Below are 13,403 nucleotides of genomic sequence, written 5' to 3' on the forward strand. Positions count from 1 at the left end.
CTTCTCATTAAGAAACTGGGTTGGAACAAAAATCTGCAGCCACTGCGGCCCTCCAGGACCGACATTGCCCACCCCTGGTGTATATGTATTGTGATGGGGGCCGGGCCCCATGCCCAGCTGGGACACCCCTGCTGCATATGTTCTGGGGGAGTAGCCATGGAGATGGAGTCCTCCACAGCCTGGTTGGGAGCTGAGGTGGCTGCTAGGGGGAGCTGCCTGGATTCCACAGCCCGGCTGGAGAAATCTTCAGCCCCACCCGGAGGTGCAATTGGGACCAGGTGACCAAGCACCTGGAGCACTTCCGAGTGGACTATAAAAGGGTCCAGCCACAAACACTCAGGGGCCAGAGTTGGAAGGAGGAGGACTAATCGTGAGGAGGAGTGGTGGTAGAAGAAGACAGAACTGTGTTGTGGGTCTTTGTTGTGCTTTGGGACTGTGTTGGGCTGTGGGACACGGGGAAGATGTGCCCCACGGCTGAAGAGAAAATAAAAAAAAGGTTTTCATTTTATACATGCCTCCGTGTCCATCTGTGTCGGGTCAGGCGCCTATATAGCGCCTCTTGTTACAGTGTCTTTGATTGTACTATTCTTTCTTTCTAGGCTTTTCTGCCTTGCCATTAGGAAGAAGGGACTGAAGCACTTCAAAGTATTTTAAGTAAAACTGGTTTTGCACTTATCATGAATCAGCTCCACCTTTAGGTCAGGTGCAGCACACAGGACTGTTCCCACTTAAAAACAAAAGACATTATCATTGTGTTCAGTTTTTGATCTATAAAGCAAAAACACACCACAAGAGCATAGTACATTTTTGCCAGCTAATCATTTTTTCTGATTGTTGCTTAGTGACACTCTACCAATGATGAGATAAATTTGTTCATAAAAGCTGGCTAACTGCAATAGTTGACAGAAGGGCAGATAGTGAGAGTTCCTCACAAACTCTACAAAAAGGTGATTGTACAATTGTCATTCCAACACTTGTTCTGTAGCGTCAAGCATACTTTAAGCCTCTCCCCCATTTGCTCAGCTTGTGTCAGATCATCTTCTGCTGCGTGGATACACTTATGGCAGCATTGCTACAATGATTTGAGTTCTTGTATTTGTCTGCACTTCTTTATGAAAAGGCACTTGATATCATGTTGCAATTAGCTGGAGCTATGAAGTCACATAATGGCCTACTCGCCATTAGCTACTGTTATATACTTTGAAACTGCAAAACGTGTTAATGACAGTTCCTTAATACAAAGTGGTTAATCACCAGTGTATACAGTATACCCAAAATCCACTTTTAATTTACTAAACACCCATATCACACAATTTGAAAACTGACACAATTAACAACCAATCTGGACAGTAGCAGATTTGTATGAATGTACTACTATTTCCATCATGTCATGTTTAATGGCATTTCTTTAGCCCAGTGGTTCCTGGGATGCATCTTTTCATCCAGGCTAACCTCTGCTATTAACTGGATTCAAGGATAGGCTGGCTATTATTTCCTAATTTATATACTTCGATGTCAATTCTTTATTTCTAAATTTTTCTTGGAATGTAGCCAATATGTATATTAAAAGGAGATAATTCAATGGTTTATTTCTCTTCATTTTTAAGATTTTCATGGACATCATAATTTTCATCCTTTTTTTCAGCTGTTCTGGTTATTTAAGCTGATATTACTAATTTAATGTAGGTTTGACGTCAATGGTACGGCAGTACTTCAACATTCAGTGTTGTCTGTCTTCATGTCTACTCTCATTGTCATGAATACTCATTGTTAGGTTACAATTAATGGTGTAGAAAAGGTGAAACTGACAAAAGGGAATTACTGTAAGTTCTTTGACAAAAATACAAATATTTACAAATTAATTACAAATATAAATCTCATACTACTGTACTTTTCTGAAATTGGAATAAAAGAAAAAAAGACCAGCTAATTAAACACTGTGATCAGTTTGAGTAAAATGTAATCACTAATTTAGAATCTGACCGACACAACAACTCCAAACTTTGCCATTTGAATTAGCAAATACCCTCTAGTGATAACCAATAGGTCTGTAACATTATTAGCAAATAGAACTTTCCTTTTTTGCTTTATATACAATAGATTCAGAAATTATTCAACCATCTTTACTTTTTTCACATTGTGCTATGTTGCAGCCTAGCCCTTAAATCATTTTTTTTCATCATTTATATTATTTTTTCACATCATGCAACATTTAAAATATGGCAAAGTGAAAACAGATTTTTACAAATAAAAAAACTGAAATATCACATTGACATACAGTTAGGTCCATAAATATTTGGACAGAGACAACTTTTTTCTAATTTTGGTTCTGTACATTACCACAATGAATTTTAAATGAAACAACTGTTAAAGTGCAGACTTTCAGCTTTAATTCAGTGGCTTGAACAAAAAGATTGCATAAAAATGTGAGAGAACTAAAGTATTTTTTAACACAATCCCTTTATTTCAGGGGCTCAAAAGTAATTGGACAAAATAAATAACCAGAAATAAAATGTTCATTTCTAATACTTGGTTGAAAACCCTTTGCTGGCAATGACAGCCTGAAGTCTTGAACTCATGGACATCACCAGATGCTGGGTTTCCACCTTTTTAATGCTCTGCCAGGCCTTTACTGCAGCGGCTTTCAGTTGCTGTTTGTTTGTGGGCCTTTCTGTCCGAAGTGTAGTCTTCAACAAGTGAAATGCATGCTCAGTTGGTTAAGATCAGGTGACTGACTTGGCCATTCAAGAATTTTCCACTTGTTTGCTTTAATAAACTCCTGGGTTGCTTTGGCTGTATGTTTTGGGTAATTGTCCATCTGTATCATGAAACGCCGCCCAATCAGTTTGACTGCATTTAGCTGGATTTGAGCAGACAGTTTGTCTCTGAACACCTCAGAATTCATTTGGCTGCTTCTGTCCTGTGTCACATCATCAATAAACACTATTGTCCCAGTACCACTGGCAGCCATGCATGCCCAAGCCATCACACTGCCTCCACCGTGTTTTACAGATGATGTGGTATGCTTTGGATAATGAACTGTTCCTCACCTTCTCCATACTGTTTTCTTGCCATCATTCTGGCTTTTTTAGAGGCTTATGAGTGGCTTGCACCTTGCAGTGCACCGTCTGTATTTACTTTCATGCAGTCTTCTCTTTATGGTAGACTTGGATATCGATACGCCTACCCCCTGGAGAGTGTTGTTCACTTGGTTGGCTGTTGTGAAGGGGTTTCTCTTCACCATGGAAATGATTCTGCAATCATCCATCACTGTTGTCTTCCGTGGACGTCCAGGTCTTTTTGCGTTGCTGAGTTCACCAGTGCTTGCTTTCTTTGTCAGGATGTACCAAACTGTAGATTTTGCCACTCGTAACATTGTGGCAATTTCTCAGATGGGTTTTTTCTGTTTTCACAGCTTAAAGATGGCTTCTTTCACCTGCATGGAGAGCTCCTTTGACCGCATTTTGTCTGTTCACAGCAAAATATTCCACATGCACCTCAAATCAACTCCAGGCCTTTTATCTGCTTAATTGATAATGACATAATGACGGACTTGCCCACACCTGCCCATGAAATAGCCTTTGAGTCAATTGTCCAAGTACTTTTGAGCCCCGGACATGAAGGGATTGTGTTAAAAAAATGCTTTAGTTGCCTCACATTTTTATGCAATCTTTTTGTTCACCCCACTGAATTAAAGCTGGACATCTGCACTTCAACTGCATCTGAGTAGTTTCATTTAAAATTCATTGTGGTAATGTACAGAACCAAAATTAGAAAAAAGTTGTCTCTGTCCAAATATTTATGGACCTAACTGTAAGTATTCAGACCTTTTGCTATTACACTTGAAATTTGGCTCTGGTGAATTTCATTCTATTAACTATCATTAAGATGTTTCTACACCTTGTTCGGGGTCTACCTGTGGTCAATTCAATTGATGGACAGGAATAAGAAAAGCACACACCTGTCTACATAAGGTCAATCAGCTGACAATGTTTATCAGAACAAAAGCCAAGCCATAAGGTCAAAGGAATTACCTGCACAGCTCAGAGACAGGATTATGTCAAGGCATGGAACTGAGGAAGGCTACACAAAAATTCTGCAGCATTGAAGTTTATTCAGATCACATAGTTGCTTTCATAAATCTAAAAATGGAAGAAGTCTAGGGAAACCAAGACTGTTCCTAGAGTTGGCCACCAGGCCAAACTGAGCAGTTATGGGTGAAAGGCCAAGATAATAAAAGTAAACATGAACACGATGGTCACTCTGGCTGAGCTGCAGAGGATCTGTGCGGAGATGAGAGGAACTTCTAGAAGGACAACCATCTTCACAACATTCCACTAATCTGGAATTTATGACAGACTGGCCACATAGAAGCCTCTCCTCAGCAAAAAACACATGGAAGCCTACCTGGAGTTTGAAAAAAAGGTACTTAAAGAACTGTCAGACTGTGTGAAAAAAGATTCTCTGTTTTGACAAAACTAACATTAGAATCATGTCTGGAGTTAACCAGGCACTGGTAATCACCCGCACAGCACCAATCAAACTATGAAGCTGTGGGGTTGTTTTTAAGTAGTAGGGACTTTAAGACAAGTCAGGGTTCAGGGAAAGCTAAACAGAGCAAAGTATACTGTAGAGCTATCCATCCATCCATTATCCAACCCACTATATCCTAACTACAGGGTCATGGGGGGTCTACTGGAGCCAATCCCAGCCAACACAGGGCACAAGGCAGGAAACAAATCCCGGGCAGGGCGCCAGCCCACCACAGGGTGCACACACACGTACACACACTCCTACACACCAAGCACACACTAGGGACAATTTAGAATCGCTAATGCACCTAACCTGCATGTCTTTGGACTGTGGTAGGAAACCAGAGTACCGGGAGAACATGCAAACTCCACGCAGGGAGGACCCGGGATGTGAACCCGAATCTCCTAACTGCAAGGCAGCAGTGCTTTCCACTGTGCCACCAAGCCACCCTACTGTAAAGATATCCTTAGCGAAAGCCTACTTCAGAGCACTCTGGGCTTAATGTTCAACTTCCAATAGGACTATGACCGTAAGCACAAAGCAGAGACAACACAAGAGTGGCTTAGGGACATCTCTGGGAATGTCCTTGAAGTGCACAACCAGATCCCAGACTTGAACCCAATACCTGAAAATAGCTGTCCATTGATAGTGTCCTGACAAAATGTGGGTGGATCTGCAATAGAAAAATGGCAGAAAATCCCTAAATCCAGTTGTGTGGATCTTGTTGCGTTATACCCAACAAGACACCAAGCTGGAATGAGTGCCAAAGGTGCTTCAACCATGTACTGAGGAACTGATTTGAACACTTGAACACTTGAGTCAATGTGACATTTAATTTTTTTTTTTTGTTTTGATGAATTTGCAAATATATCTGAAATCATGTTTTTGCTGTGTCATTTTGTGTTTGTTTGATATTGGGAAAAAATAAGTTTAAACAATTTTAGTGCAAGGCTGCCACATAGCAAAATGTGTCAAAATTAAGTGGTCTGAATACTTTCTGAATTCACTTTATGTTATAATAAAGTCTGTAGCATAATTATATATTACTAATATTTTTTACTATTTCATATTTCAATACATAGCTTAAGGATAATGTAAAATAGCAATCTAAGTGAAATAGCAAGTTTCATTTACCACACAGCACTAAAGTGAACTAATAAACAGGTAGAGTTTGCTTTAGTGTATTTCATGTATTAAGCATATTATCTTAGCATTGAATTGTTATACTGCCTGTTGTGTCTTTTGTACAATTCTATGTGTCTGACTAGAAAAGCTACATTTCTATTTTTTTGCAGATTTGTAGCTTTCTTGTCTAATTGTACATACAAGCAACTGCTAATGGCAGATGGAATTTGATTACAGAGTTTACAAGTTGGACATATTGGATTTACAAAAGGCTTCAAATTAGGTAGCCCTTGTCGGTCGAAATGACATTCTGGATTAGAAAGAAAAATATAATTACTGTGCTTGACCATGGGATTTCCGTGGTAGGATTTCAAATTTAATTACTTTGCAATCTGATCTGAGTAGAATTTAAATAAAGCATTGTGCATTGACCATATACCTCTTTTAACTAATCCTTTTATAATAACCAGTTTTCAGCAATGTGATTATTTAAACATGTATTAACCATTGAATCATCTATTGTTCTTTCTTAAATGGGCCAAACATGGCTTCTCCAAGTCAAGATAAATATACTCTAAGGTAAATACTCTGTAAGGGGGGTAAAAGTGTCATTTTAATCACAGGCATACAAAGGAGCAATGTTCATTTTGAAACGTGGACTTGTAAAGCTTTACCTGGCACTTCAGGGTTTGTAATTGCTCTTTCAAATCTTGCACCTCCTTATGCACACTGTTCTTGTCCTTGAAGTTCTGGCAGAGAGTACTCTCATGCTTGCCCCTTCCATGTCTCTGTGGTTCTCGTTCTTGTTCTGTGTTCCCAGGGGATTCAAGACAAGGGGCACAATGAGTGCCTCCCTTTACTGCAGCACAAAGGCTCTCAGAAGAAGATTGCAGTTGTGGTCCTGCCAGTAGTCTATAAACCATCAACTGACTCTGCAATTTAAATGGATATAATTAATAAATGCAATAAAATTTTCCTTTATCCTTTTAGTAATATTAATGAAAAGGAATGTTACGTTTATTGTATTTATTTAGTAATACCCAACAAACTGATCCAACATTAGACCAACATAGTAAGTGTAACTGATACAATAAGATGAATTAAGATTAAAATTGAGATTAAACTGATTTGTTCTAAAACCATCTTAAATTAATACTTTACATTGCTTCAGTGGCTACTGCTAATATTACTAATACCAACAATAAATTAGTGCTCTTGGTTATATTATTTATTTACACAAAGATTTATTACTCCAGATGATATATTTGAAGCATACATTGATGTTAAGACACTTATTTCAAAGTTGTCATAAAACTTTTTGCCAGTGGCCAATGAGGTCTGATGGTCCCAACTCCTTACAAAGCATTGGAGATAATAACAAAATTGGCCATTCCCTACAAAAGCATTTAAGTCTGAAATCAGGAAGTGATTTCATTCATGTACTTTCTAAGAGAAAACACTGCCACTACATACATTTTGAGAGAGACAGAGAGGTGACAATACCTTTTCTATTTACATTTTTGTGAGTAAAACTATATGGTACTGCAAAAATATGACAGAAAAGTGAATGCCTGATGAGACTTTATAGGAACACTGAACACTGTACATATGTAAACCACTGGGACAAAATGATCTAGTGGCTCTGAACCATTGGGCCTAATTAAATTACCTCTCACTTGTAATGGAGTCAAACATAATTGTCTGATGAAAAACAGATATTATTTGTATTGTGTAGCAATTATGAAAAACCAATTTAGCTTACACTGCTCAACATGTTCTAATGACTTTTCCTCCAATGTGGTTCGAACCTACCCTTCATATTTGCAAGAAAGGGCAAGCTAAGACTAAGAGCAAATGAAATGGTTTTCAGATGATGTGTTCCACCAGCTGTTACACTTGATTAGGCCTGTTTTGTTCTTATTCTTACGTTTCCTGTGCTTCCCCTATCTGGCAAATAGAATAAAAATAAAATCCAAATCCCAGACTCTGAAAAAGAATCCATCAAGTCATTATATATATTTGCCATACTGTGACCAAGTTCATTCAAGAATTCTTCGCTGAATTGTGTGTTACCTGTTTCCACCCTGAAAAGGAATGGACTATACTCGAACCAGTTTTACCACAATTTATGTGCTAAGATTTCTTTCAGATTTTTTTTCTGTTAAAGCATTTCAGCAAAGAAATTGTTATCTGGAAGTACTGGCTTATGTCTGGAAATTTTATTTATTATTTTCTGTCATTTATTTTAATGATAATCTTTGTCTGTATCTATATTAGGTTTGTAAAATCTAAAATTGGATGGCTCATTAGAAGTACAAAACACTAAGTAGACCCATGCCTTGTATTCAGATGTTATCTGTTTGTTTTCTAGATTGCTAATATAAAACAATTGGAAAGGCATATTGTATAGGTAATCGTCAGTAAATGAAAAGTTTCAAAATGGTCCTAAAATATTATCCAAAAGGATTGTTTTGTTGACCGGAGGGTGCGTTCCAGCTAAGGAGGGATCACACTCCTCAGCCTCCCTGGAAAAGTCTATTCGGTGGTTCCGGAGAGGAGGGTCCATCAGATAGTCGAACCTCAGATTCAGGAGGAACAGTGTGGCTTTCGTCCTGGTCACGGAACTGTGGACCAGCTCTACACCCTTAGCAGGGTCCTGGAGGGTGCATGGGAGTTTGCCCAACCAGTCTACATGTGTTTTGTGGACTCGGTAAAGGCGTTTGACTGTGTCCCTCAGGGAATCCTGTGGGGGGTGATCCGGGAGTATGGGGTACTGGACTCCCTGATAAGGGCTGTTCGGTCCCTGTACAGCCAGTGTCAGAGCTTGGTCAGCATTGCCGGCAGTAAGTCAAACCCGTTTCCAGTGAGAGTTGGACTCCGCCAGGGCTGCCCTTTGTCACCGATTCTGTTCATAACTTTTATGGACAGAATTTCTAGGCTCAGCCAGGATGTTGAGGGGATTTGGTGGACTCAGGATTGGGTCACTATATTTTGAAGATGATGTTGTCCTGTTTGCTTCACCAGGCCGTGATCTTCAGCTTTCTATGAATTGGTTCACAGCTGAGTGTGAAGCGGCTGGGATGGGAATTAGCGCCTCCAAATCTGAGACCATGGTCCTCAGCCGGAAAAGGGTGGAGTGCCCTCTCAGGGTTGGGAGCGAGATCCTGCCCCAAGTGGAGGAGTTCAAGTATCTTGGGGTTTTGTTCACAAGTGAGGGAAGAATGGAGCGTAAGATCGACAGAAGGATCGGTGCGGCGTCCACAGTGATCCGGGCTCTGCATCGGTCTGTCGTGGTGAAAAAGGAGCTGAGGCGTAAGGCAAAGTTCTCAATTTACCAGTTAATCTACATTCCTACCCTCACCTATGGTCATGAGCTATGGGTAGTTACTGAAAGAACAAAATCGCGAATACAAGCGGCTGAAATGAGTTTCCTACACAGAGTGTTTGGGTTTTCCCTTAAAGATAGGGTGAGAAGCTCTTTTATCCGAGAGGGGCTCAGAGTAGAGGAGTCAGATGAGGTGGCTCGGGCATCTGATCAGGATGCGTCCTGGACACCTCCTTGGTGAGGTGTTTCTGGCACATCCAACTGGGAGGAGGCCCCGGGGAAGACCCAGGACATGCTGGAGGGACTATGTCTCCCGGATGGCCTGGAAACGCCTTGGGATTCCCTCGGAAGAGCTAGAAGAAGTGGCCGGGGAGAGGGAAGTCTGGGCATCCCTGCTTAAGCTGCTGCCCCCGGGACCAGTAAGCGGAAGAGGATGGATGGATGGACTGTTTTGTTTGCATTGTAATCCTATTCTTCACACTATACAATATGTGATATTTTTCTTCTTCATCATCTTTTCCCACTTCTATAAAGGGTCAATGTGCTCAATCAACCTTCTCTAAACAGCTTGGTCCTGCATCTCCTCCCCAGTCAAGCTCTCTTCCTTCTGTTCTTCTTTGAATTTATCCATCCACCTATACTTTGGCCTTCATTGCTTTAACTTCACTTGTATTTCCAATGCTATCACTCTTTTGCCCACATATTTAATTTCTCTCTTCATCACATGTCCATACCACTTCAAACCACCTTCCTATAGTTTTCCAGATATCTCTGCCACTTTTGTTCTACCTCTGATTGTCTCATTTCTTATTCTATCTTTTTTGTAACTCAGTCTAATTTCTTCCACATCTAACTTCTTCTTCTCCTTCTTTGCTTAACATGTGTCAGCCACATACATCATTGCTAGTGTTACCACTGTCTTAAAAACCTTACCTTTAATCTTTGATCACACAATATTATTGATACCTTCCATTCGCACTACACTCTATGGGTTATATCAGAATCTGATTTTCCATCTCAGGCTACTAATGATCCTAGATATTTAAACTTAGTCACTTTTTTCAGTAGCTCTCCCTTCAGGCTAACTTCTAAACCCTGAACATCATTAAACCTTACATATTCTGTCTTCATTCCATTTATCTTCAGCCCTCTATCTTCCAAAGCCTTTCTCCATTCTTCCAACTTCCCCTCCACTTCCTCTTTTCTGCTGCTACAGAACACAATGTCATCAGCACCGGGGGAACTGGTCTTTTGTCCCATTACTCAACATATTCATAACCAGATAAAAGAGGTAAGAACATAAAAAAGATCCCTATGCAATGCAATACTATACAATTTGTGATATACGGTGCCTTAATAAATGGATTTCATCTTCAGTGATTGTACAGTGCTTGGCACACCATGTCAAATCACAGAGACAGTGTCAAAGGTCTCCCAACATTTTACATAAAATGAAAAATGGAAACCAGATTACAAATATACTCATCCCATTTATAACTAATAGGTTAAAGTTGTCCAGACAATAGAAAAATAAAAGGTATTGACTGGTCATTTGGGATTCTGACCTTAATCACTTTGGAAGTCCGTGGCAAGCCTGCATCTTTTAGTAAATTTCCCTCACTTGACACAGATAACAGTTTCACAAGAAGGAATGAAAGATGTTTAAAGTTAACAGAGCCTTAATCTAAGAGATTAATAAGCAACTTTACCTGTCAGAGGTTATTTCATAAATTACAGAACCAGAGGGATACAGACCTAAAACAATATTTCTGATTGTTAAAGTTAAATATTTTATTGCTTGCTATTTCTTTTCTTTGTGAAAGTTGATATGAGAAGAAGAATGAAATAGATCAAAATTCCAGACTGTGAGAGTCTTAAAAGAGAAGAAAATTGGTGATGGTTGCTGCTTTTTCAAGATACTGTATCTGGTGGCAATATGTGAATCCTTCCAAATAACAAAGCACAAACACACACACAAATAGAGCAACTTTCAGTATACGCTACCTCGTCTTCAGACTGGACACAAGGCACTTTGTTTCTGTGAATCTTACTCTCTAGGTATCTCACATACTCTTGAAGGTGCTGGTTCTTTCTGAGTTCTTCAAGTAGTGTTCGTTCAAAATATTCACGCTTTCCCTAAGGAAGATAAAATGGCAGTGAATCAGTTTAAAAGTAACTCAGACATCAGATAAAAACTTAAAAGTCACTAGTCATGGATCAATGTACATCTACCACTGTGTTTTCAATAGGCCAGATATAAATATTTGTCACTACTGTAGCCTAAAAAAAATCAATACATTTCAGTAGGGAAAAACAGGAAAAATAACTGATAATGCTTTGTTCCATAGCTTACCGTCACTCACTGTAACAGGTATTGACATGGCTTAAGGCATGAACAGTATGAATTGACTTAAAAATCAGATGCTTTTTTGCCATATGGATATGATTTCTAAATGTGAAATAATCTGTTTTATAAATAGTTATCAGCTGTTTCATGTTATTTAGCTGACACTTTTCCAAGCTTTTATAAATACAGGTATCAGATTTTAGTCTTATATACTTATGGAGACACATATCCAACATATATTTTTTTTTCATCAGTATCATGGACATTGAAATTGATAAGGTGACTTTGAAAACAGATATATATAAGTATTTTAGAAATTAAATATTATGTGCCAAATTATCATATTTGGCAGATACTGTGTTACTAGCAGTATTAATTAGCTAAACGTTATTATTACTTTAATGAACAAGCTGCTATACTTATAGGGTTGGACAAAGTTTCCAGTGGCATCAAACTGTCATGATAATCAAAACATTCAGATCATGAAGGAACATTTGATAGCATTTACTAACAACATTGGTCATTAAGTTTTGTCCATGAATACAGACAGACACAACTAGTACAATAATAAAAATACCACTAAAAATGAATAACTGCTATTGATTGATATCTTAAAATCAGAATAACTTGCCTCCAAGGTCTAGGTTTATATTTGCCAATAATATTCAATATTGTGGAAATGTATAAGTCAAATTCAATGCTATGTCATGAATCATACATGCAGTTTTTGGATAGTCATTTTTAACATTTATCCTATATGCAAAAACAAAAATGAAATATTTCCTCAGAAGTTATTGCATGAACATTTTCTCCAAACTTCCATTTGCAGGATCATATCATGATTAACCTTTTACCTATTCTGACTAACAATTCAATGAATAATGATCCCATTTTAAAATGTCACTCCAAAAATAGGTGTCGTTTTATTTAGCACTGGTTCTAATGCATGCTCAAATATGTATCCTGGTCCAGTGGTCAACCTTATACCTACTCTAATGCTGACCCTGTGCCTTTATACATAGGAAATTTATTGTCTCTATGCTCTTCTCAGTTTTGCCTACTTGCCTTCTTTTAAATATTGTCATTTTCAGAATTTTCCTCTGATTACCTGTAGACCAATCTATATGTTAATAGAAACACCTATGTGAGGGTCTTATTTGTGGATTTCTGCTCAGCTTTAAGTACCATTGTTATGGAGTTGCTAATCCTGTTAGGTGTACCCTATGGTGTCTGCCAGTGGATTATGAGTTTCTTGACAGGTAGGAAGAACTATGTGGGACTGGGCCCTTATATGTTGGATCCAATGTCAGATAGCATAGCCTCCAAGGCTGTGTTCTTTCACCCTTCCTGTTTTCACTTCATACAAATGATTGTAGATCCATGGACAAATCTGTAAAAATCCTAAAGTTTACAGATGACACATCTGTGGTGGGTCTCATTTCCAATAATGATATGTCTTCCTATCAATGAGAGGTGGGCCGTTAGGTAGAATGGTGTTTTTGTAACAATAGCTTAGTGCTTTAGTGCTATTAAGACAGTGGAGATGAGTATTGATTTCTGCCAACAAGACACTAAATGTCCACCTTTGCAAATGAATGGCCAGACTGTGTTAGTGGTTCAGTTGTTTTAATTCCTGGGGACTACTTTCACTAATACATTAAAATGGGACAAGCACATCACCTACATCATCAAGAAAGTTAGGTAGAAATTGTTCTTCCTTTCCAGGTTAAAGAAGCTTGGCATATCAAGTTGTATATTGTTAAATTTTTATTCCGCCATCATTGAGAGTATTGTGACCTCCTCCATCACCATTTGGTTTCCTTCTGCCTCCTCTTTTTCTAAGACTCACTTGCAGCAGGTGCTTTGGTCAGCTGAGAAAATCATTGGCTGTTGTTTCCCAACATTAAAACATCTGTTCATTGCCACAGCGAAACAGAAAACAGAAAAGATTGCATTTGATTTCACCCACTGCAGCAGCCATGTATTCATTAAATTGCTATCACAGAGGAGACACAGGTCTATTGCAACCCGGATTAAATTCCATCTCCACAGCTTCTTTTCTAAAATTATTAA

General features: G+C 38.7%; 1 protein-coding gene across 1 annotated transcript in view; it reads right to left on the minus strand.

Moving 5' to 3' along the window:
• Positions 1-13,403, minus strand: part of si:ch211-153b23.7 (TNFAIP3-interacting protein 3) — a 64,395-nt gene that overhangs the window by 8,187 nt on the left and 42,805 nt on the right. Inside the window, exons 5-6 of the mRNA XM_039765858.1 lie at positions 10,988-11,119; positions 6,333-6,590 (exon numbers count right to left, since the gene is read on the minus strand). Coding sequence (XP_039621792.1) covers positions 6,333-6,590; positions 10,988-11,119 — 390 coding nt within the window. The remainder of the gene's footprint in view (positions 1-6,332; positions 6,591-10,987; positions 11,120-13,403) is intronic.

The sequence above is a fragment of the Polypterus senegalus genome, chromosome 10 (assembly GCF_016835505.1).
Source record: "Polypterus senegalus isolate Bchr_013 chromosome 10, ASM1683550v1, whole genome shotgun sequence".
Classification (NCBI taxonomy): domain Eukaryota; kingdom Metazoa; phylum Chordata; class Cladistia; order Polypteriformes; family Polypteridae; genus Polypterus; species Polypterus senegalus.